A 21,409-nucleotide genomic window follows, 5' to 3' on the forward strand; every position below is an offset into this window, starting at 1 on the left:
CCATGCAGTTGCGGAACATCTCACCGTTAACATGTGGGGCCCTCAGAGCCATGTGTCTGCAAACTGCATGAGTGGGAATCCCATCAGCCTGGCAGAACCTCTTGCTCCTCCCTGCTTCTCTATGGTTAGTGAGCAGATAGAAGTCCCCTCTCCTCCTCTACAGAACCTCCAACATCATCTTGATGCAGTGATGGATGGTGGATTGTGAAATGTTGCCTGCTGCCTCCTGGAGGAATGTGCTGGCATAGAAATTGGTCATCTTGATGGCCACCGGCAATACCGTCTTCGCCCTGTTGTACAGCCAGCTACAGGTGACACAGTTCATTTGCCATCTCCTTAGTGAAAGGCTGGTGCCTCAGATGCTGCACCTGGCTGAGGCTTAGGTATGAGAAATGTCCCCTAAAGACCCTTGGTGGGTAAGGCCTCTTATTGAGAGCCCTCCTTTTGCACACAGCTTTCCTTCACTGCTGCCTGTGCTCCCTCTCCAAGGCATTCTGCAAGCCCACTGCAACAATAGCCCCCAATTACTGAAACGGGCTTTCTCCTAATAGGTCCTCTGACCTCCTTGTCAGGATCCAGCACCACTTCCTAAAAATCCAAAAGGCTTGCAAAGCTGCTAGGAATAACACAGAACACAGTCCTTCCTCTGCATCAGCATAGATAAATCAAAAGCCAGTCACCTGGAAATTGGCAGACCATATGGCAAATCAGTGTTAGAAACTGTTTGATGTCACGATCTGCCCCTTCACATACTTCCCCTGGACATGTGGCACACCTACAAGAGTGCTCAGTCAGGGCAGCCTCACGGGTCACGTCAGCCTCACGGGTCACGTCAGGAATGGCTAGAAACATTCTGGTGGCATTTTTTGAGCTTGGGGCTTCCGTAGATCGGCACCAATGCAACAAAACCTAATTTCACACTTATTGACTCTTGTTAGCATTTAGTTCCACAAGTGAAAGTAATCCTCTAGTGTCTCCCTCCAATTATAATTCTTTATGCTTTGGCCTAGCAGTTGACTACAGTGAGGAAAAAGATTGTTCTACTTAAAATATGACATTTTAACAGACTAATATCAATACTGCTACTTCCGATTCCATCTATTAAGCATTCACGTGATACAATATGCAGCATGACAGCATGCACTCCTATCTGCACTTATTGGCAAGACTGACCTTGGGATCATTGCATTGAATTGCACGCCTGTTTTTCCACTGCTATTGTACGTGAACAATAATTCAACAAGGAAGAATATTAAAAGCTTTTCGGTATGAGTGCCTTAATTCTTGTGGAATTTGTGCTTCATGATTGTAAGTTACGTTTGCTACATACATGTTGATCAGGGAGTATTCTATTCCAGTGTCTTGAAAGTAAGCAATTAAAATGTTTGTGTGGAATTTCTGTCAGCCACTGTATTAGATCCACTAACTCCTTTATTTAAATGGGATAGCACCTTGATTAAAAGAGCAAATTGAGGCATTTCATTAAAACACAAATGTTTTTGAAGAGCCTTATGTCAAGATACAAGTTGCTTGTACATCACAGGAACAGGGAACCCCCTCTGAGAAACTTCTGAGATACTCTGATGGAATTTCTTGTTGTTGGATAATCTTTATGGTCATACTAATGTTTTTCCCTATGCTGCTTGCTGTGATGTCATGCTGGAGGAGAACTATTTTTCAATATCCTGGATGTTACACTGAATTTCTAAAAACATGTTTTAACAGGTTATGTAGCTCACGAATTCATCTTGGATGTGCGACCGTTCAAGAAAACTGCAAACATCGAGGCAGTGGATGTTGCCAAGAGGCTGCAAGATTATGGTGAGAAGTTTTAGTTTTGTATTCCATTGAATTGTAATCTAATCGTTGTCCAATACTGCTCCTCATACCATGGGTGTAGGACCAGAACCATGAACAAATGTGGCTAAGTGCGTTTTAAGGACACATTACAGCCTCCCACGAGTAAATCCACTTTGTGTGTACAGTAATGAAGAGGGATTCTTTCCACTGGTTATGATATCATAGAAACAGGAGCAGGCCATTCGGCCTGTCGAGTTTGCTCTGCCATTCAATTAGATTATGGCTGACCATCTACCTCAATGCCACTTCCCCGCTCTATCTCCATATCCCCTGATATCATTGTCCCCTGAAATATCTCGATTTCTGTTTTGAACATGCTGAATGATTTAGCTTCCACAGCCCTCGGGTTGAGAATTCCAAAGTTTTACCACCCTCTGAGCAAAGAAATTTCTCCTCATCTCCGTCTTAAATCTACCCCTTATCCTGAGATTATGTCCCCTGGATTGAGACCCACCAGCCAGGGGAAACATCTTGTCTACATCCAACCTGACATACCCTGTAAGAATTTTGTAAGTTTCAATTAGGTCACAATAAAAGGATACAAATTTAACATTTTTTAAAATATATTTATTCTTTCACAGACATCACTGACAAGGCCAGAGACGCAGTTAAGAGTCAAACACATTGCTGTGGGTCTAGAGTTACATGTAGGCCAGACAGGATAAGGATGGCAGATTCCCTTCCCTAAAGGACATTAGTGAGCCAGATAATTTTTACAACAACCAGTCATGGTTTCATGGTCACCATTGCTGATGCTCCCTTTCAATTCCAGATTTTTAAAATTAGATTTAAATTCCACCAGCGGCCATGGTGCCCCGAGAGCATTAGTCTGGCCCTCTGGATTACTAGTCCAGTGACACTACCATTACTCCACTGTCTCCTCCCTGCCTTGCAAGCAAGATAATCTTACAAAGAAATAAAGAGGAAGTTAAAAAAAGTTCTTTACAAACGTGATGGTTAGAATATAGAATTCTTTGCCAGACAAAATGATTATTGAAGCAGTTTTTAAAAAAAAGGGAATTACATAGTTGCTGGGGAAAAAATATTAAAGGGTGCAGACAGCGTGTTATGGGTTTGTGGGAGAGCAAAATATACCGTGGATGCTAGAAATATGAAATAAAAACAGAAAATGCAGGAAATACTCAGCATGTCTGGCAGCAACTGTGGAGAGAGAAACAGAGTTAAAAGCTGGAATTTTACACTCCTCCCCTTACTGGGAATGGCTGTGAGCTGAGGAGGGCCTGATATAGGATAGGACAGTGGGAGGTGCTGTTGCCTTCCACCTCTGCTGGTATTTTCCCAGCAACGGGGTGGATGGTGGGTGGCTTAGCCACCTTAGGCCAATTGAGGCCTGTAAGTGGCCAATTAATGGCCTCTTGCCACCATTGGTATTTCACCAGCAATGATCGGGGTGAACCATACACCATGTGGGGAGGCTGCTCAGTAAAACCAGGCAGGCTCTGGAGGGTGCGTATCCCTCTTGATAGGATATTCTGTGGCCCTTGTAAGCCCCACTACCCCTCCTTCCCTTCCCCCCCCCCACAATAAGCAGTAAGGGCTGCCTCTGCTGAAAGACACCCACACCTGCCTTCACAATGAGCGCCACACCACCGCCTCCCCCCACCCCCTTCAGCAGGAGCTGCCTCATTTGACCCTGGTGAGCACCCTTCCCAATTACCTGTTCTTCAGGCTTCCTGCATTGCGGCTGTCCAGGCACTGCTGCAGTTCAGTGGTGACCACCACTCCAGGCAGAAGCCATAACTGTAGGCAATTAACGGCCTGGTCAATGTTCAAGCCTGTGGTGACGGACTTCCACCTAAAATCCCAGGTAGTGTTTCAAGTCTGTGACTTTTCATCAAAAAGGCTGTATGGAGTTAAGTGCCATGATCTCATTGGTTAGTGGAACAGGCTCAAGGAGCCAAGTAGCTTTGCTCATGTTCATACATACCTTTTAAGTGGTAACGGATGATGTAAAAACTAAATTTGAGGTCTGAACATGGAGTTATTGGTGAATTGCGCAACTTCGAAATCAGTGGTGTACATGACATTCAGCTTCTTAATGCAACAGAAGTTGCATCCGACCATGAGGGCTTTCTTCTTAACCATGAAGTTACAATAAGTTTACATCTTATAGGATTCCATGCTCCAACCATGTCCTGGCCTGTTCCTGGTACACTAATGATTGAGCCAACTGAATCTGAAGATAAAGCTGAACTGGATAGATTCTGTGATGCAATGATAAACATCCGACAAGAAATAGCAGACATTGAGGAGGGTAGAATGGACATCCGAGTAAACCCACTTAAGGTAAGTCAGAACAAATCATTGTTTTGCTGAAGTGACCTGTATAATTAAATTTAAGGTGCATTAAACAAAGCTATTCAAAGATGCTCTATATCAGGACAACATCTTCCTACTTTCTCTAATAGTTGATATCAGCAGTTTATAGGACTGCTCCAAAGATCAACATCATTCACTGCGTGTGTGTCATCCATGGTTTAGTTGGTTACACTCTTGCCTCTGAGTCACAATGTTCTGCTTCAAGTCCCACTCCAGGACTTGAGCACAAAAATATAGGTTGACACTCCAGTGCAATACTGAGGGAGTGTCGAAATGTTGGAGGTGTCGTCTTTTAGATGTGATGTCAATCGAAGACCCCATTAGGTGGGTGTACAATCTCCCATTGCAATATTTTGAAGAAGAGCAAGGGAGTTATCCCTGGCGTTCTGGCTAATATTTATCCATCAATCAATATCACAAAAAAAACATTATCTATGTCATTATGACATTGCTATTTGTGGGAGCTTGCTGTGTATAAAATTGGCTGCTGCATTTCCTGCATTACAATAGTGACTATACTTCAAACGTACTTTACTGGCTGTAAAATGCTTTGAGATGTCTGGTGCTCACAAAAGGTCCAATATAAATGCATATCTTTATTTTGCTTCAAATGATGACAAGGATGTTTTATTGACCAAGTTAACAGGGAATTATAATTTAAGTTCAAGTGTTAGGGGCTGTATGCTGTAAGTTAACACAGCCAGAAGGAATGAGTAGTGAGAAGGTGGGAGAGACTAACCCTAAGAATGTAGTTTTGAAAGTCAGGAAAATAATTGATTTTAAAACAAAGAAAGAAGTCCATGAACCTTGAAGAAAAAAAGCAAGTCAGCAAATTCTTACAAAAACTGCCTGTGCAGAAGGGAGGCGGGAAAATCCCTTTCCTCATTGAATACCTCAATAAAACTCATTGGCCTGGATTTTGTAGCAAAGTAAGGACTCACGCCTCTAGCAATCTGTGCGATGTGGATTTCATCTTTCCTGGTGTTAATTCACTCCAGCAACAAATATAGGGGACTTTTGGTGCCCTGCAACAGTGATGCAGTTAAGCAGGCTAAGCAGCCAATCACATTGAAGCACTCTCACAGATGGAAAACCAGGATGTAATAAAAATCCTTCACCTTTTAAGAGAGCAAAATAAATATTTGAGGCACACACACGAGAACTAAATGGAGGCTGAAATATGAACAAGCTTTAAAAAAAAATGTAAAAATCCATGGAATATTTTTATCATGATGGAGAAATTTGACATTACACAAATATAAAATTAGTTTTTCATGGCCAGAGAGGTTGTTCAGCACTAATTGTATCAGTTATGCATTCATTCAACAAGGCATAACTTTTTCAAGAGTTTTTATAATTAGACTAATGGTGTAAAAGTGGAAGTTCATGTCAATTCAAGTAATTTCAGAAGATTTCCATATGCAGAGACTTCAACAGTACAACCTGCGGAGGAGTAGGGAGTTGCTGATAGCAACTTCTGGATTTGCATGTTTAGTTATCACATGCAGTCACCAGGCGTTTCTGTCAGTTTCACATTTGTAATGACAGCCAACATGGTTTCACTGTCATTTAACCATAAAATCCAGGCCATTGTAATCCTCAAAAGATAGGGCAGTGGAATTTTTTTTAAATTCTTTCACTGGACATGGGCATTGCTGGTAAGCCAACATTTTTATTTCCCATTCCTAACTGCCTTTAAGAAGGTGGTGGTGAGCCGACTTCTTGAACACCCACAGTCCATGTGGTGTAGGTACACCCACGGTGCTGTTAGGAAGGGAGTTCCAAGACTTTGACCCAGCGACGGTGAAATAATGATGATGTAGTTCCAAGTCAGGGTGGTGTGTGACTGGGAGGGGAACTTCCAGGTGGTGGTGTTCCCATGCAACTGCTGCCCTTGTCCTTCTAGGTGGTAGAGGTCGTGGGTTTGGAGGGTGCTGTCAAAGGAAGAAGGTGCTGTCAAATGAGCATCAAAAGTAAAATGAACAAAAATGGGGCAACGGAGGAGGGAATGTGGATTGGAGTTAATGAAAGAAAGCTTGGACCTGAGAGATAAACATGGAAGAGACTATAGACTATAATGTGGAGTATGATTAGAGTTATGTTTGACTTATCTAAGGATCTGATTGAGTTGGTGTTTTCACTGTAATGCACCATTTGGCTGATTAACCAACAGCTCATTATGCCAAAGGTTTCTATGCTTTACAGTGAGAGCCCTTAAGTGTTTCTAAGCATCAACGTGAGCAAGTCAGTGCTCCTTATCACTTTGCTTTGGAATGAGGGATATAACAGTTGCCATTACCTTGAATTAGGCTTTCCAAACATTTATTACAATTCAGATTTTCACAGAATAAGAAATGATTTGAAACATGTTGTGCCTAGCCTACTCTGCCAACCCAGCTGAAGAAGGTTGTACAGATACCAGACGTGTGCTAAGTGAGTGTAAATAAAACAAACAGGGCATTTGGAGTCTGATCTGTAATTATAAAGCTTTTAAATAAAACACTGCAATGCATCAATAGGAATAGGGACATTCTAGTGAGGAAGGCAGAAAAGGGTGCCAGGGAATATCAAGAATGAGTTAAACTGGGAAAGAAAGTTAATTAATAAAAAAACTTGCTGATTTGACATTTTGAAACTCCTTGCCTTGATCCATCAAAAGTTGATCTTCATTTTGGGACATGGGGCATTCCTGCACTGCCCTGCACTCATATTACAGCTTTAGCATGAGCACAACACATATTTTCTTCACACAGACACAAACAGTGCCAGAAAGAGGGAAATGGTGTTCTAGAGGAATCTGAGCTGGGACCACTGCTGATCATTATTTACATAAGTGATTTGAATTTGGGAATCGGAAGTACTATGTCTAAATTTAAGAACAATATAAAATTGCAGTGTATAGTTAATACTGAGGAAATTTGCAAAAGAAAAAAATGATTTTAGTGAACTTACAGAAGGGGGCGAGCAGATAGCAAACAGATTTCAATATAGGCAAGTGTGAGGTAGTGCATTTTGGTAGGAACAATAAGGAGGCCACATTCACTTGGAAAATGGAATCTAACTGCTCTAGAGGAGCAAAGGATCTGGATTCACAAATCCCTGAAAGTATCAACATTGGTTAATGCAGCCATAATACAAACAAACAAACTGGAGTTTCATTTGTAGAGGAATACAATTGAAAAACAGACAAGTTATATTAAAATCATAAAGAACTTTGGTTAGACCACACTTCAATGATAACTTATATGTATATTGCACATTTTATGTAATAAAATGTCCCAAGGTGCTTCGTGAGGCATAAAACAAAATATGACTGAACCACATCAGGAGATATGATGCCAGATGACCAAAAGCTTGGTCAAAGAGTTAGGTTTTAAGAAATGGCTTAAAGGAGGAAAGTGAGGTAGAGTGGTGGAGAGTTTAAGGGAGGGAATGCCAGAGCTTGGGGCCTAAGCAACTGAAGGCACGGCCACCAATGGAGGAGCGATTAAAGTCAGAGATGCCCAAGAGGACACATTTAGGACCGCAGGTATCTCAGAGGCTGTAGGGCTGAAGGAAATTATAGCGATAGGGAAGAGCAAGGCCATGGAGGGATTTGAAAACAAGGATGAGAATTATAAATGCAAGACTTGACCGGGAGATAGTGTAGGACAGCGAGCACAAGGATGATGGGTGACTGGGATTTGGTGTGAGAATAGGGGCAGCAAAGCTTTGAGTGACCACAAATTTATGGTGTGTAGAATGTGGGAGACCAGCTGGGAGTACATTAGAGTTGCTAAGTCCAGAGGTGACAAAAGGCATGAATGAGGGGTTCCAGCAGTAGAGGAGCTGTGGCAGGAGTGGATTCGGGCGACATTCAGAGGCGGAAAAAGGCGGTCTTCATGACGGTCAAAAGTACATCTCAAGGCCAAACATGACACTGAGGTTGCAAAGTCTGCTTCAGCCTCAAGTGGTTGCCAGAGAAAGCAGTGGATTTGGTGACTAGGGAATGGAGTTAGTGGCGGGGATGGAAGACAGTGGATTCAGTCATGGAGTAATTTGCAGCATGGAAGGAGGCCATTGAGCTCATCGAGTCTGTGCCGCCTCCCTGTGAGTAGTCCAGTTAGTCCCATTCGCCCGGGCTATCCCTCTAGCCCTGTAAGTTAATTTCCTTTAAGTGCTTATCCAATTTCCTTTTGAAATATTGGCTAACATGGGGACAAAGAGTTGGGGAAGTTAAAGTGGTCACTAATTTAGTGAAAGTGGGGTCGAGCAAGCAGAACGTGTGTCTCATGGACTAGATGAGTTTGGAGAGGGCATGAGGCGAGATAGGAGAAAAACTAGAAATAGATGCAAGTTCAGGGCTAGGACAGGGGAAGGGCTTAGAGCAAGTTTGCCCTAATCAGGTAGAGAAAAGGAGGGAAACAGCAGAGGCAGCTGACCGGGCGGTCTCAATCTTGGTGACAATAATATCCATGAGTTCCTCAGACTTGTTGGAAGTGAGAGTGGAGGAGACAGGGCAGATGGGTTGAAGAAGATGGCTTTGCATTCCAGGATGATCCTGAAAGAGGGAGCAATTTTGGCAGATGAGAGCAGGACCTGATCGTGCTTTATTTTGTTGAGCCAGATCAGGCATTGGGAGGCTAAACTACTTGTGTCCATTGCCTTCTGTTCAAATCTGCATATCTTGGACTTAAGGGAGTGGAGATGAGAGCTGTATGGGGAAAACGGCCAGGTGAGAGAGAGTAATGGTTTTAATGGGAACAAGGGTAGAGGTCGTTATGGCACAGCCAATGGTAAATGCTGAGTTGTTCAAATCCCAAAGGGAAACTTGAAACAACTACCACAACTTGTTTTGCAATTTGTATAAATTTTGAGATGCGTGCCTTGAATTCAGTAGTAATAAGACCACCAAGTCTTATAGGCTTTTACAAAACTAGGTCAAACATTTATTAATAAGAGAAATAATTTTAAGCACATGCATATGTCTATAAATTACTACTACAGTAACTTCTAAATCCCCTACTTAATCTGACTCCCAGTTACACTTTCATTAGGCTGAACAGTAAGACGCACAGATTTTAAAAGCCCCAGGCAAGGTGACACACAATACCCTGAACCAGTCGAATTCTAAGTGAGTTTTCTTAATTCAGTTATCTGAGGACAGCAGCTTGAGGCACAGTGCTGACGGCTTTTCATACTTGTTAGATCTTAGAATGCCTATCCTTATACACAATCTTCACTCATTTATACATATTTTTCCCTTTGAATCCAAATTCTCATTGTTTCACTATGTCTTTGGACTTTACCTTACTGATAATAAAGATTTAGCATAGTACCCATTTTACCAGTAATCTTTGGGAAAAATATACACATTGTTTTTGAACTTCACCTGGCTAGGTGACACATTTCACCCCTCCTTGAAAACAATCTAATCTGGTTTATTTAAAAATGCAAATGTTCCCTTGACACCTATGTTTACCCACTTAACATTTCAAGCCAAGCTCATCTTCTACCACATCACAGCCTTCAGACCAGCTGCCTTTAATCCAATTAAGTGACGTACACACACACACACACACACATATATATATATATATATATTCAGACACACATATTCAGACACAGATACCACTATTTTACAATATAGTCCAATAACATGAGAATTATTATATCTTCCTGACAAGGTAAGGATGTGGTTGAGCAGATCAGTAGCGGCAGAAGAGTTGTGAACAGAGCATTTGATTCGACGCTTGGAAGTTTGGATTTTGAGAGTGGAGCTGTAAGTGAATTGAGGGGAGGTTTATCCAGGGACAGATACAGGAAGATGCAGGTCTAGGAAGGGGAGCGAGATGAGGGTGGAGAGCAATACAAGGAAATATTCAGAGATGGTCTTATCTGTGATTGATACTATGGGCTGGGTAGTTTACATGGAGGGGGAGATTAAGGAGGATTGGAGAGCAGTGAATTCAGTGAAAAGAAAACATGATGAATCGAGCTGGAAGTCAAAATACCTAGGATGAGAAGCCGCTTGGTGCAGAGACTGAGGGAGAAAAGCAGTGAAGATATCTCAGTGAGAAAATTGACATGGCACTTAGGAGGACGATACTGAACTAAGATTTTAAATGAGACGTGAGAAACGAGGTAAGATGCTCAAAGGAGGAGAGTGTGCCAGAGGAATAAGGGGACAGATCAAGGTGAGATGTGGTTATAAGAGCCATGCAAACATCGTGATGGTCAGGACGAGACAAGTGATAAAAGGTATAAACGAGGGGAGGATTGAGTTGGGGGAAGATGTCATCACTCCCCATTCATTTTTCTGTCAAGGCCATGATCTTGATGTAACAATCCAGAATAAGCTCATGGATTGTAAGGGGATTGTTCACAAATAAATGGATATCCTGAAGGGCGATGCAGAGAGGGAGGGTGAGAGCTAGGCCAAGAGTCCACAGGATCCACACTGGGAAAGGTGAGGTGGACACAGGGAGGAGATTTGGCAAGATCAGCCCCAGTGGGGACAAAGATTGGCATGAGAATGGGATAGAGTTGTTGGGTTTGCTGCTCATGAGGAGGCAGTAATGAGTGCCTCTATAGACCTTTCGGAGAATGCCGTGTGATGCACAGAGGAAAGCTATCAGCTTATCTAAGAGGGAGTCAAGCCTGGGATGGCGGCAGGCAAGTAGATAGGTCGAAGAGTACTGAAGGGCTGGAATAGGGATTTGGGAAGGCAGTGTATCCAAGAAGAGAGAAATGAAAGGAAGCATAACGACAGATGAAAGGGTCTCGGAGTGGGAGAGAGAAAAGAAGCAGAAAGAGAGAAGATAATGAAGCGAAAGTGATGGGCTCGGGACTGGAGCAGCCAAAATGTGTTCGCAAAAGGAAATGGAGAAAACCGAAGTTACATGAGCCTAGTTTAATTAGGATGCATATTTCTTACTGAATGGGGAATAAAGAGGAGCCAAGAGAGAGTCCAGAATTGAAGTCATAAACCCCGTGGAGGACATAGACAGGCCGAGCCAGCATGGGTCATCAGCAAACTGTTATCAAGGTGCGGACACAGATGTGGCGGGGGAGTGAAGTCCAGAAGCTATTTGAATGGTGGGGGGATGGTCAGAGGACACACTGACAGAGGAGTTCCCATTGGGATGAAGATCCAAGTGGCAATTGGTTGCAGGGCAGAAAGATGACGGCAAAATTGGAACTCACTTCAGATTCAGAAGTGGTGGAGAGATATGCTTCAGCCCAGGACGGAGTAACTCTGGCTGGGAACCAGACCATAGCTGAGGCTGACAACCCCGAAGGTCCAGTCACAGACACCACAGGCAGCTGAGTCCCACAGATCCCTGTCACAGCAGTAGTGGGGGAAGGGCTGAGCCTGATCAAAGTTACTTCAAAATTAAAGCAACAGAGCAGCAAATCATAGACACAGTAGCTGAGTCTTGTAGTGTTATCCAGTGTAGAATCGAGTCTTAATATCCAGATATATCTGGAGAATCCAGGAACTTGAAGCCAAAATTCAAGAAAAAGACCCAGAGCTCACTGAAGAAGGCATTCAGCAGATTCTGCACCTTTTTCACTAAACTTGCAATGCAGGAATATTTAGCCCTTGATAGGTTTGAATCATTGCACCATAACTAAGTGCCTAGTAGTGATGCTGCAGACAGCTATTGGACAAGTTTGATTCTATCAGCCTTTTCTAGAGCTTCTGTACCAATAGCCTGCTGGTGGCAATCTTCTAGTTGTAACTGCATCTTTTAATTTGCCTTTCCAGTTGTTCAATCTGTTTGATATTTTGTTAAGTTTTCAACTTGATGCCTTTAAAGTTCTGAGTGGCAATTAGTATTTTGGAGATTTATCTGCCGCAGAAAACAGGGAATATTGATAAGACTCAGCAGGTCAGGTAGTATCTCTGGAGAGAGAAGACAAGTTAATATTTTAAATATTGACCCACTGTCAGAGCTGGTTTGAGAAGAGACATCAGCTAAAACACTAACTTATCTGTTGTCTCTGTAAATGCTGTCTAACTTCCTGAGTCTTTTCAGCAGTTTCTTTTTGCTTTCTGGATTTAACGAGCTGGCGCAAAGCACATGGTTTTTAAAAGCATTGTAGAGTTCCAGATGTTCAATATTCCCTTGGTGAATGCTCCAAAATTTTCTTCAGCTTATGGTTCCAAGACCTGTCAAATCCTGTAGTCAAAGATGCCGACACCATCTTCAACCCCATGGAAAGAAGTACAGTTCAACATACTTTTAAACCATGGCGTTACTTCTTAAAGAAGGTTAAAAGCTCAGTCTAGCTGATGTCCGCTGGTGACTCAATTGGCTTATCTCTGGATTGGGGAAAGAAAGAAATTGCAATCCACTAATTCCTGTGTGTATGTATGATGCCTGAGAGCTGTATTGAGTTGGCCTGTACAGGGACAGTCTGGCGGATGAGGAGTGGATCAGGTTGGCCTGTACAGGGACAGTGTGTCAGTTGAGGACTGTATCAGGTTGGCCTGTACAGGAACAGTGTGTTAATTGAAGACTGGATCAGGTTTGCCTGTATTGGGACAGTCTGGCAGATGAGGAGTGGATCAGGTTGGCCTGTACAGGAACAGTGTGTTAATTCAGGGCTGGATCGGGTTGGCCTATACTGGGACAGCCTTGTCAATTGAGGACTAGATCAGGTTTGCCTGTACAGGGACAGTGTGTTAATTCAGGACTGGATCGGATTGGACTGTACTGGACAGCGGGCAGGATTTTCCCTACCAAAGCACGTAGCTCAAGTTGGGAAATCACAGTGCGGGGCCCATCGCAGGTGGAGGTCGGCTTCCTGTCCACCCCTGCTCGCCCCCGCCGAGCACCCCCGCCAAGGGCAAAATCCTACCCCTTGTGTTTGTATTTAGTACACTTTTTGTCTGGTGTTCTTTTTCTTTGTGAAATAAATATTTTATTCTTTGTGTTAAAAGTTCATCAGCAGACTCCTGTGAATTTGTTCAGTAACTCACCGCCACGGTTTCTAAAAAAAAAAGTTAGGACCTATCAAGTAGGTTTTCACTCTGGGATCTGACTTGCCCAGTATTAACATCAGCTGGGATCATAAGACTCGGCAGACCACTCCAGGGAGTTCGGGCAGGATTGGGTCTGCTGACCCTGAAAGCAGATCCTAGGTAGCCATGGGGGCGGGCAAGTGCTGAGGCGGACTAGTCGGAAAGCCCGCCTCGATTCTCTAGGACTTTGTCCCAGCTGTTTTAGAAGCTGTAAGGCCCTCTAGCCCTCAGCCTCACACCCCCCATCCATCCCTATTGCACCTTATACCCTCATGCCACCTCCATACTAACTCATGCCAACTCCTTGCAAACTCATGCCCTCCATCCACCCCCATGCCCCTTCTTCCCCCCATGACACCTCTATAGTCATTCACCCCATATCTACTGAGCACAGACCTCTTGATCCATGTGCAGTTGAAAAGAAACTTCTCACAATCCAAAACAGCTTTCACTCCTACACATTTGATAGTGATAAAAAAAATCTCCCATTCAAGAAAACCATTCAAAGCTTTCAAATCTAATCTCTTATAAAAACAAACAAACTTCTGTTTAGACCCTGCATCAAATAAAGGTAATCACTTAATAACCTCTTTAAATTGTCGATCAAACTCTGAACTCAGAACGCTGTGCTGAGATAATTGTAGCTTTTGACACTCAGACAAGCATTCATAATGACATAACATACCTTGGAGTAATATGCACAAAGACCTTAAATGAAACTGCACAACCAGGTGGGTTTTTTTTAAACCTATACCAGATGGCCTGTCAATCAAAGCAGCCCGGCAGAAGTTTTTTCTTTAAATTTCACTGATAGCTTAAGCACCTTTTTTTTTTACAAGTTTAAAGAGTTGGGGATTTAAAAAACTTCAGATCATGACACTTAAACAGAACTTATCTGCTCTCCAAGAGCATTTAGGCCTACTCCGTCTAATTGTGACTCCCACATTATAGGTTAATGCCATGGGAACAGCCAAAATAGGATCTGTTTGAACTCAGCACCAGGTTCAGATGGTCCTGCTGAGTTTGGATATCCCTCCTGTGGGAATTCACACCCTGCCCCCTTCCACCTGCCAGCAAAAATTTGATCTGTTGGAAATGGGGGAGGCACTTCTGCATCCAGGTCCCGACCACCATTTTTAAAGGTTCACTGAGAAATCCGTCCCGGTCTGTCAGATGAGGATTGGATCTGGTTGGCCTGTACCGAGACACATTGACAGATGAGGACTGAATCGGGTTGGCCTGTATTGGTACAGACTGGCAGCTCATTATCCAGCTTCACCTTTTTAAACAAAAGCTAGTTGAATGAAGTCCTGGAGACTTGCTGACTTTCTTAGAACTGTACCTCAACAGGAGTCAGTTCCATTATTAGAGATGGGGGAGACCATGAATAAGGGCATTTCCTACCTGGTTAAAAAGTACTTTTGCCATTGTGGCAATAATATTTTCTTCATTATGAAGACCCTCTATTTTGCTTCTACATTTGGATTAAAGCCAAATGTTTTGCACACCCTCAGGTCTGTCCTGGTGATACCTGCATGAGGAAACTGAGATAAGTAGCCATCCCACTTTGTTCACCATATTGGGAGTAGCATTGGAACATAAAAACATAAGAAATATGAGCAGGAGTAGGCCAACCTTTGAGCCCACTCTGCCATTCAATGAGATCATGGCTGATCTTCTACTTCAACACCATTTTGCTGCACTACCCGCGTATCCCTTGATGTTTTTAATATGTAGAAATCTTATTGATCTCAGTCTTGAACAGATTCAATGACTGAGCCTCCTTAACCCTCTGGCGCAGAGAATTCCAAAGATTCACTGCCCTCTGAGTGAAGAAATTCCTCCTCATCTCAGTCCTAAATGGTCTTCCCCTTATCCTGAGACTAGGTCCCCTGGTTTTAGACCCCACAGCCAGGGGAAACAACCTTCCTCCATCAATCCTGTCAAAATTTTTTTAATATTTGAGCGAGATCACCTCTCATTTTTCTAAACCCCAGAGATTAAAGGCCCATTCTATTTAATCTTTCCACATAGAACAATCCATCTATCTGAGGAATTAGTTTAGTGAATCTTCGTTGCACTCCCTCTATGGCAAGTATATCTATCCTTAGGTAAGGAGACCAAAACTGCGCACAGTACTCCAGGTCTGGGCTCACCAAGGCTCTATCTCATTGCAGTAAGATATTGTTACCGCTACAGTCAAATCCTCTGGTAATAAAGGCCAACATACCATTTGTCATCTTAATTGCTTGTTGTACCTGTATGTTAGCTTTCAATGACTCATCAACAAGGACACCCAAGTCCCTTTGAAGTTCAACACTTCCCGGTGTTGGACTGCACCATTTAAGAAATATTCTGTATTTCTGTTTTTCCTACCAAAGTGGATAAACTCACATTTCTCCACATTGTATTCCATTAGCCAAATTTTTGCCCACTCGCTTAGCCTCTCCAAATCTCCTTGAAGGGTCTTAAAGGAAGCAAGTCCCTTAACCATATTCTCAATTGAGGACATGAGTGATCATGCAACTGGCTTAAAATGCGATGGGAACTGAACCAATATAGTACACAATGAAATCTATTTGACTGCATTCTCACAGAGCTACCGATTAAACTGATGGCCTAGCAGGTTCACATGGTTCTAAGATTCCTGTGCAATCTAATTTGCTTTGTGTTTGTTATAATCAACTGCCACCATTTTTTTTTCAATTATGTCCACTTGTTTCTACCAGTCCTGTCTGTTCCTCCATGAGAACAGGACTACCTCCTATCAATTTTCAGTACTCTCCAGTTCAGTTCATATTTCTCTGCTCCCTTATTCTCAGTGTTGAAAAATAATGATCCTCACGCACGTGGGGCAGATGCTGGATAGGGTGATGGCAAGAGAGTTGGCAGTCAGCAGTAAGAGCACCTCATTTGCTAATTAGTGTAAATGTTAACCAAAGAATGTGCCCTAGTCAAATGCCCCAGCCTGCGCTGTGCTGGACTGTGGAGGAAAGACCCGGGAAAGGTAACAAGAGATGTTGGCAAATTAAACCGTGAAGAGTATAATTGAAATGAAGAGGAAAACAGCCGTGGCTGGGATTTTCTGCGCCCAACTGTGAAGGGTGTGTTCAGTGGCGAAATCAAAGAATCTCACGAGAAGGCCCTATCCACTTTTCCCGGCGACGTGAATTCAGGAAGCGATTGTCCCCACCCCATGATAATGGGGGGGAGGGGCTGATTTTCCTGCTGTCAAACATCGGGAACTTAATTTGAATGCATTTGCTTCTCATTATTGTGGCCACACACCGGAATCAGCACCCCCCCCACCCTGGGCATGATTATACGGTGGCGCGATTTACAGCCACCTTTAAAAGGCGTCCACATGGCGACCTGAACTTTATGGAGAATTCAGAGGCGAATGCAGCACTCGCGAGGATCCCAATGCAGGGAAGTGGCTCCGTGGACTTGAGGGGATGTGGGTGCCCACAGGCCAGCCTCCACAGCAGCTTCTTAGTAGCTGGCTTGTGGTGCTGGGGAAAGGGCGACGGTGCCTAGGGGAAGGGAGCCTCAGGGTAGGGGCTACAGTGCAAGAAGAGAAGGGGGAGAAGGGAACCTCAGGGTAAGGGTGACAGTGCAAGGGGAGGGTCATGGCAGCACAGACTGAAGTTTGATCACAAACATATGCCAGGGAGTGGGCTGTAGAAAACGGTTGGGCAAGTGCCAAAACATGTCAAAGATGAGCACTCTTCCACAGCTGAGAGCGTTTAGCTTGAGCTCAATTGACATGCTTGGAGTCAGGCTAGTCAAGCGATTGTGCCCACTCTAGCAGCACTAATTCCTGACAGTGCCAATGATTGTTCCTCTACTGCTAACCCCTTGCGTGCACACTTCAAACTTGAATGAGTGCTCTGGTGCTGCAGAACCATTGGGCGACTGGGAAAGCTTGAGGATTCCTTTGGGAAAGGTGGCCATGGAACACTGACGGAGGGGTGCATTCCTCGTCCCTTGCATTATGTTTCTGTTGACATTGAAAAGTCATCTTCATGGTCCAAGCAAACTGTGAAGCCTTGGAGTGCAGATTAGGAAAATTCCTGCACCAGAGATGAATGTTCAGGATGCAGTCGCGTGGCTGAAGCAGTCTCCACTTGGTCATGTGGTGTGGGGCAGTGCTGGGTGGCGGCATGGTGAACCATCAGACACACTAAACACGGGGCATCCAAGTGGTGGCCTGGACTCCCTGGCATGCGTTAAGGGGCCTTGAGCGGCAGCTGCAGGCGATGACTTAACAAAGAGTGATAATTGCTGACCCTTGCATCTCACTTTGATACTGCAGTGAGGAGAACATCAGGAACAGAACCCTGAAGACCAAAGGGCAGCACGGCCTCCTCTGCATGCAGAGGATGAACCTCACAGAGCCCTCATTTGTAGGCGCATCGCTAGACCCAGGGCCTATAGACAGCGCATGTTGTATTCGCAGGTGAGCGAGAACCAGTGTCGCCAACGCCTGCGCATGTCAAGGAAACTGGGCATCTGATGCCACTGGCAGTTAAAGTTACCGCCGGGCTCAATTTCTATGGCAGTGGCTCCTTCCAGGGCTCCATTGGATCCTTGTGGGATCTCGCAAGCCTCCACCCACAAATGTATCCAGGAGGTCACGGGCACCCTTTTTGCCAAGGCACACACCTTTGTCAATTTTGACAGGAATTATGTGAGCCAGGAAGCAAGAAGGCTGGGATTTGCTCAGGTTTCTGGATTCCCACAGGTGCAGGGTGCCATCGACTGTTCTCACGGGACTGTTAAATCTCCCTGGCAACAAGCAGTCCAGTATGTGAAGCACAAATGCTTCCACTCTCTCAATGTTCAGCTGGCCTGCGATCATAACAAATGGGTCATGCAGATGTGTGCAAGATACGCCAGAGGCATCCATGATTCGTACATCCTCAGCAGGTCTCAGGGACCACACAGGATGGAAGGTTGGCTCCTCAGGGACAAGGGCTATCCACAAAAGACGTGGCTGATGACACCTGTGCGGTGGCCTCAGACTCCTGGTGAGAGAAGGTACAACGAGGCCCATGACGGAGTTTGGTTGAGCACATCATTGGCATCCTGGAAGTGAGGTTCCAGTGCCTGGACAGATCTGGTGGAGCACTCCAGTACACTCCCCAGAGGGTGTCACACATCATAGTGACTTGCTGCACGCTACACAACCTGGCCATGCAAAAAGGGTAGGATCTGGATGATGAGATGCAAGAGCTGCACGCCTCCTCCGAAGAGGAGGAAGTTGAAGGGGATGAGGGTGATGAGATCCTGAAAGGTGAGGCTACAGGCAGTGAGGCCGTTGCAGTGGCCGGACGAGGCAGGCCTACTTGTGAGGCCCTCATTGTCACAAGATCCAGGGGATGATGACGAGATGCAGTGAGGAAACTCCTGAGATCTTCACATTGCATCTGGGAATGTCTGACACCTGTCTGGCTGAGTGCAGTGCACATAGACTCTGTGAAGAGGCTCATATCATGGAGACGTTGCTGAGATACAGCGGCTGCAAGGACTTTAAGACAACTCAATCAGGCTTCATCACCTGTTCCCCTCAGCACCAGACCTTCACCTGTCAGGAATGGTGACAAGATGGGGGGGTGGGGTGGGGGGCAGCCCAGCCCCAACTCCAACTCCAACTCTAAGGTGCTGAGAGCACACAGAGATCAACACGGGACCCAGTGAGACTTAGGTATGAGATTCTTGCGGCAAACACAAGCCACGTGGAGTTGCACAAGTCACTAATCTGGAGAGTGACTTCAAAGCAGAACAATCACTGTGCTCAAAATGTTACACACAGCACAGGGGAGAGGCCCTGGATTGTGACACACGCCTTCATTTTATGCAGGAAGTAAGGTTCCACATCTGATTGACACAAACACTGCTCATAACAAGGAGCTATGGGCAAGGAGACATTCTTGGGAGTGTGTTTACAAAGGTCAAAATTAAGTGCAAAGGATTAACACCCACGCCCACATTGTGCTACTACATCTTCTTGATGCTTAGCCTAAATAGCCAAGTGGTTATGGTACTGGGTTTGTAACCCCAAGATCAAGAGTTCAAATCTCACAATGGCAAACTATGAAACAATGTAACTTCATCTGAAACAGATGGAAATGGGTTTGTACTCGAAAGAGTTACATCTTCTTGACCTTCATAACCCTGTTGCTCCATCTTGGTGCTCTCCTGACATCTACAGCGGAGGTGGAGGCAGCCTGCTGACTGCTACGCCCTGTTGCCTGTGATGACCTTGGTGAGCGTCTTCTGGAAGGCCCCGGCCTGCATTCAGGGTTCTGCTTTGTGGCAGTGGCGCCCTCCTCAGCCTGTGAAACTGGGGTCAGAGGAAGAGGGGATTGGGCTGGGCCAGACACTCCCGGAGTCACCTGGGTGGATCACTCGAGGGTATGCACCTGCTGATCCTCCTCCCTATGGGTGCCCTATGGTGCCTGGCTGATTCCTTGAGAGGAAGGGGCAGCTGGAGTGAGCTTGAGATGCCCCCTGCCCCTCAAGCTTCTTAGGGGGCTTTGACAGGGTAGATGCTGAGAGGCTGCTTCCCCTTCTGGAAGACTCTAGGACCAGAGGGCATAATCTTAGAGTAAGGGGTCGCCCATTTAAGACAGAGGTGAGGAGGAATTTCTTCTCTGAGGGTAATGAATCTGTGGAATTCTTTACCGCATAGGGCTGTAGAGACTGGGTCATTAAGTATATTCAAGGCTGAGATATACAGATTTTTAATGAGTAAGAGAATCAAGGGTTATGGGGAAAGGCAGGAAAGTGGAGTTGAGGACTATCAGATCAGCCATGATCTCATTGAATGACGGAGCAGACTCGATGGGCCGAATGGCCTACTTCTGCACCTAGTTCTTAGATCCTAGGGTGCCTTGCAATCTAAGGAGTGCAGTGGACATCCCTTCCTGATGTTCCCGAGCCTGCCTTTGCAGCTCCAGCAACTGAGACATGACAGAGTCCAGGTACTCCTCATCTGACTCAGACTCAGCAGATTCCTGTCCTCCAGCAGTCCTCAGAGTGCTGGCGACCTGGGAAGTCCCTGCCTCTGCCTGCTGTGGATCAGACAGTGCGATGTGCTCACCAGATTGTGACCCTGAGGCTGCCTTAGAACTAGGTCCCACCGAGATGTTTGTCTCTGCACTGGTGGAGGGTGTGGGTGAGCGCTGTGACGGGTGTTCAGTTTTAGTGTCTGCGGATTTCTCTTCTGTGGTGTCCTCAGGGCTGGAGTTGAGGACTTGGCTCATGGAACCCCCTCAGCTGCTTCCCAGATGTGCCTGCGAAAACAAGGAGAGATAATTAGTGTGTGGCAGGAGATTGTGGAACAGGGGAACATGCACAGCATGGTTGTCTGATGGATGTTGCACTGGTAGATCCTCACTTGGCAGAGTACATCCAACACTGTGCTGAGTGGTGCCGTGGACAGGATCGGCAGGGCAGAAGAAAGGTTTGTGTGTGTGAGAGAGTGAATGGTGATGTCCCTTGGCCTGGCAGTGAGTGAGATCCCTGTGCATTTGTGGTGTGTTTGTGAATATGTGAGTTGAGAGTGACTTACCCTGGTGGAACGGAGGCGATCGTTCATCCTCTTTCAGTACTGGGTGGCTGACCTCTTTTGGAGGGCGTTGGCACTGACCACTGCTGCCCCATCTCCCACGCTGGATTTGTCACCTATGGATGAAGTTCTCCACCCAAAGCGGGGATAGAGGACATTGCGGTGGACCTCCACTGCGTCCAGTAGTCGCTGGAAGGAGGCATCACTAAATTTGGGGGCAGCATGTTTCCTTCCTATGGCAGCCATCAAGTTCCCAGTAGCTTCCTGTCCCTTGAAGAGTTCTCGTTCTGTGCAGGGGCGGCCTTTAAATATGGCACCCGATTTACTGAAGGCCTGAGGTCACGGCGGGGTGGGGGAATCAGAGGGATCCGACGTAAAACCCGCGTGCCTCAATTTTTTTAACCAAATGTTGCACGATATGGCGGAAAAAGCCTCTGTTGCCGTCGGCAAGTCTCACACTGAGTTCCTCGCATGACATCGGACTTTGCCGATTTCTGGGACAATCCCGTCCTGCGAGTCTGTCAGAAAAATAGAAACAATTGAATACGTGTGTCTCGTGTCAGGATCTTCTGACACTTTTTTTCCCATTGGAAGGATTTGGAAAAGGTAACATCTTAAGTGATGTG

At 45.2% G+C, this 21,409-nt stretch overlaps 1 protein-coding gene across 1 annotated transcript in view; it reads left to right on the forward strand.

Annotated features, from left to right (window-relative positions):
• gldc (glycine dehydrogenase (decarboxylating)) overlaps window positions 1-21,409 on the forward strand; it is a 171,967-nt gene that overhangs the window by 137,540 nt on the left and 13,018 nt on the right. Inside the window, exons 22-23 of the mRNA XM_041185541.1 lie at window positions 1,726-1,821; window positions 3,995-4,167. Coding sequence (XP_041041475.1) covers window positions 1,726-1,821; window positions 3,995-4,167 — 269 coding nt within the window. The remainder of the gene's footprint in view (window positions 1-1,725; window positions 1,822-3,994; window positions 4,168-21,409) is intronic.

The sequence above is a fragment of the Carcharodon carcharias genome, chromosome 4 (assembly GCF_017639515.1).
Source record: "Carcharodon carcharias isolate sCarCar2 chromosome 4, sCarCar2.pri, whole genome shotgun sequence".
Lineage (NCBI taxonomy): Eukaryota > Metazoa > Chordata > Chondrichthyes > Lamniformes > Lamnidae > Carcharodon > Carcharodon carcharias.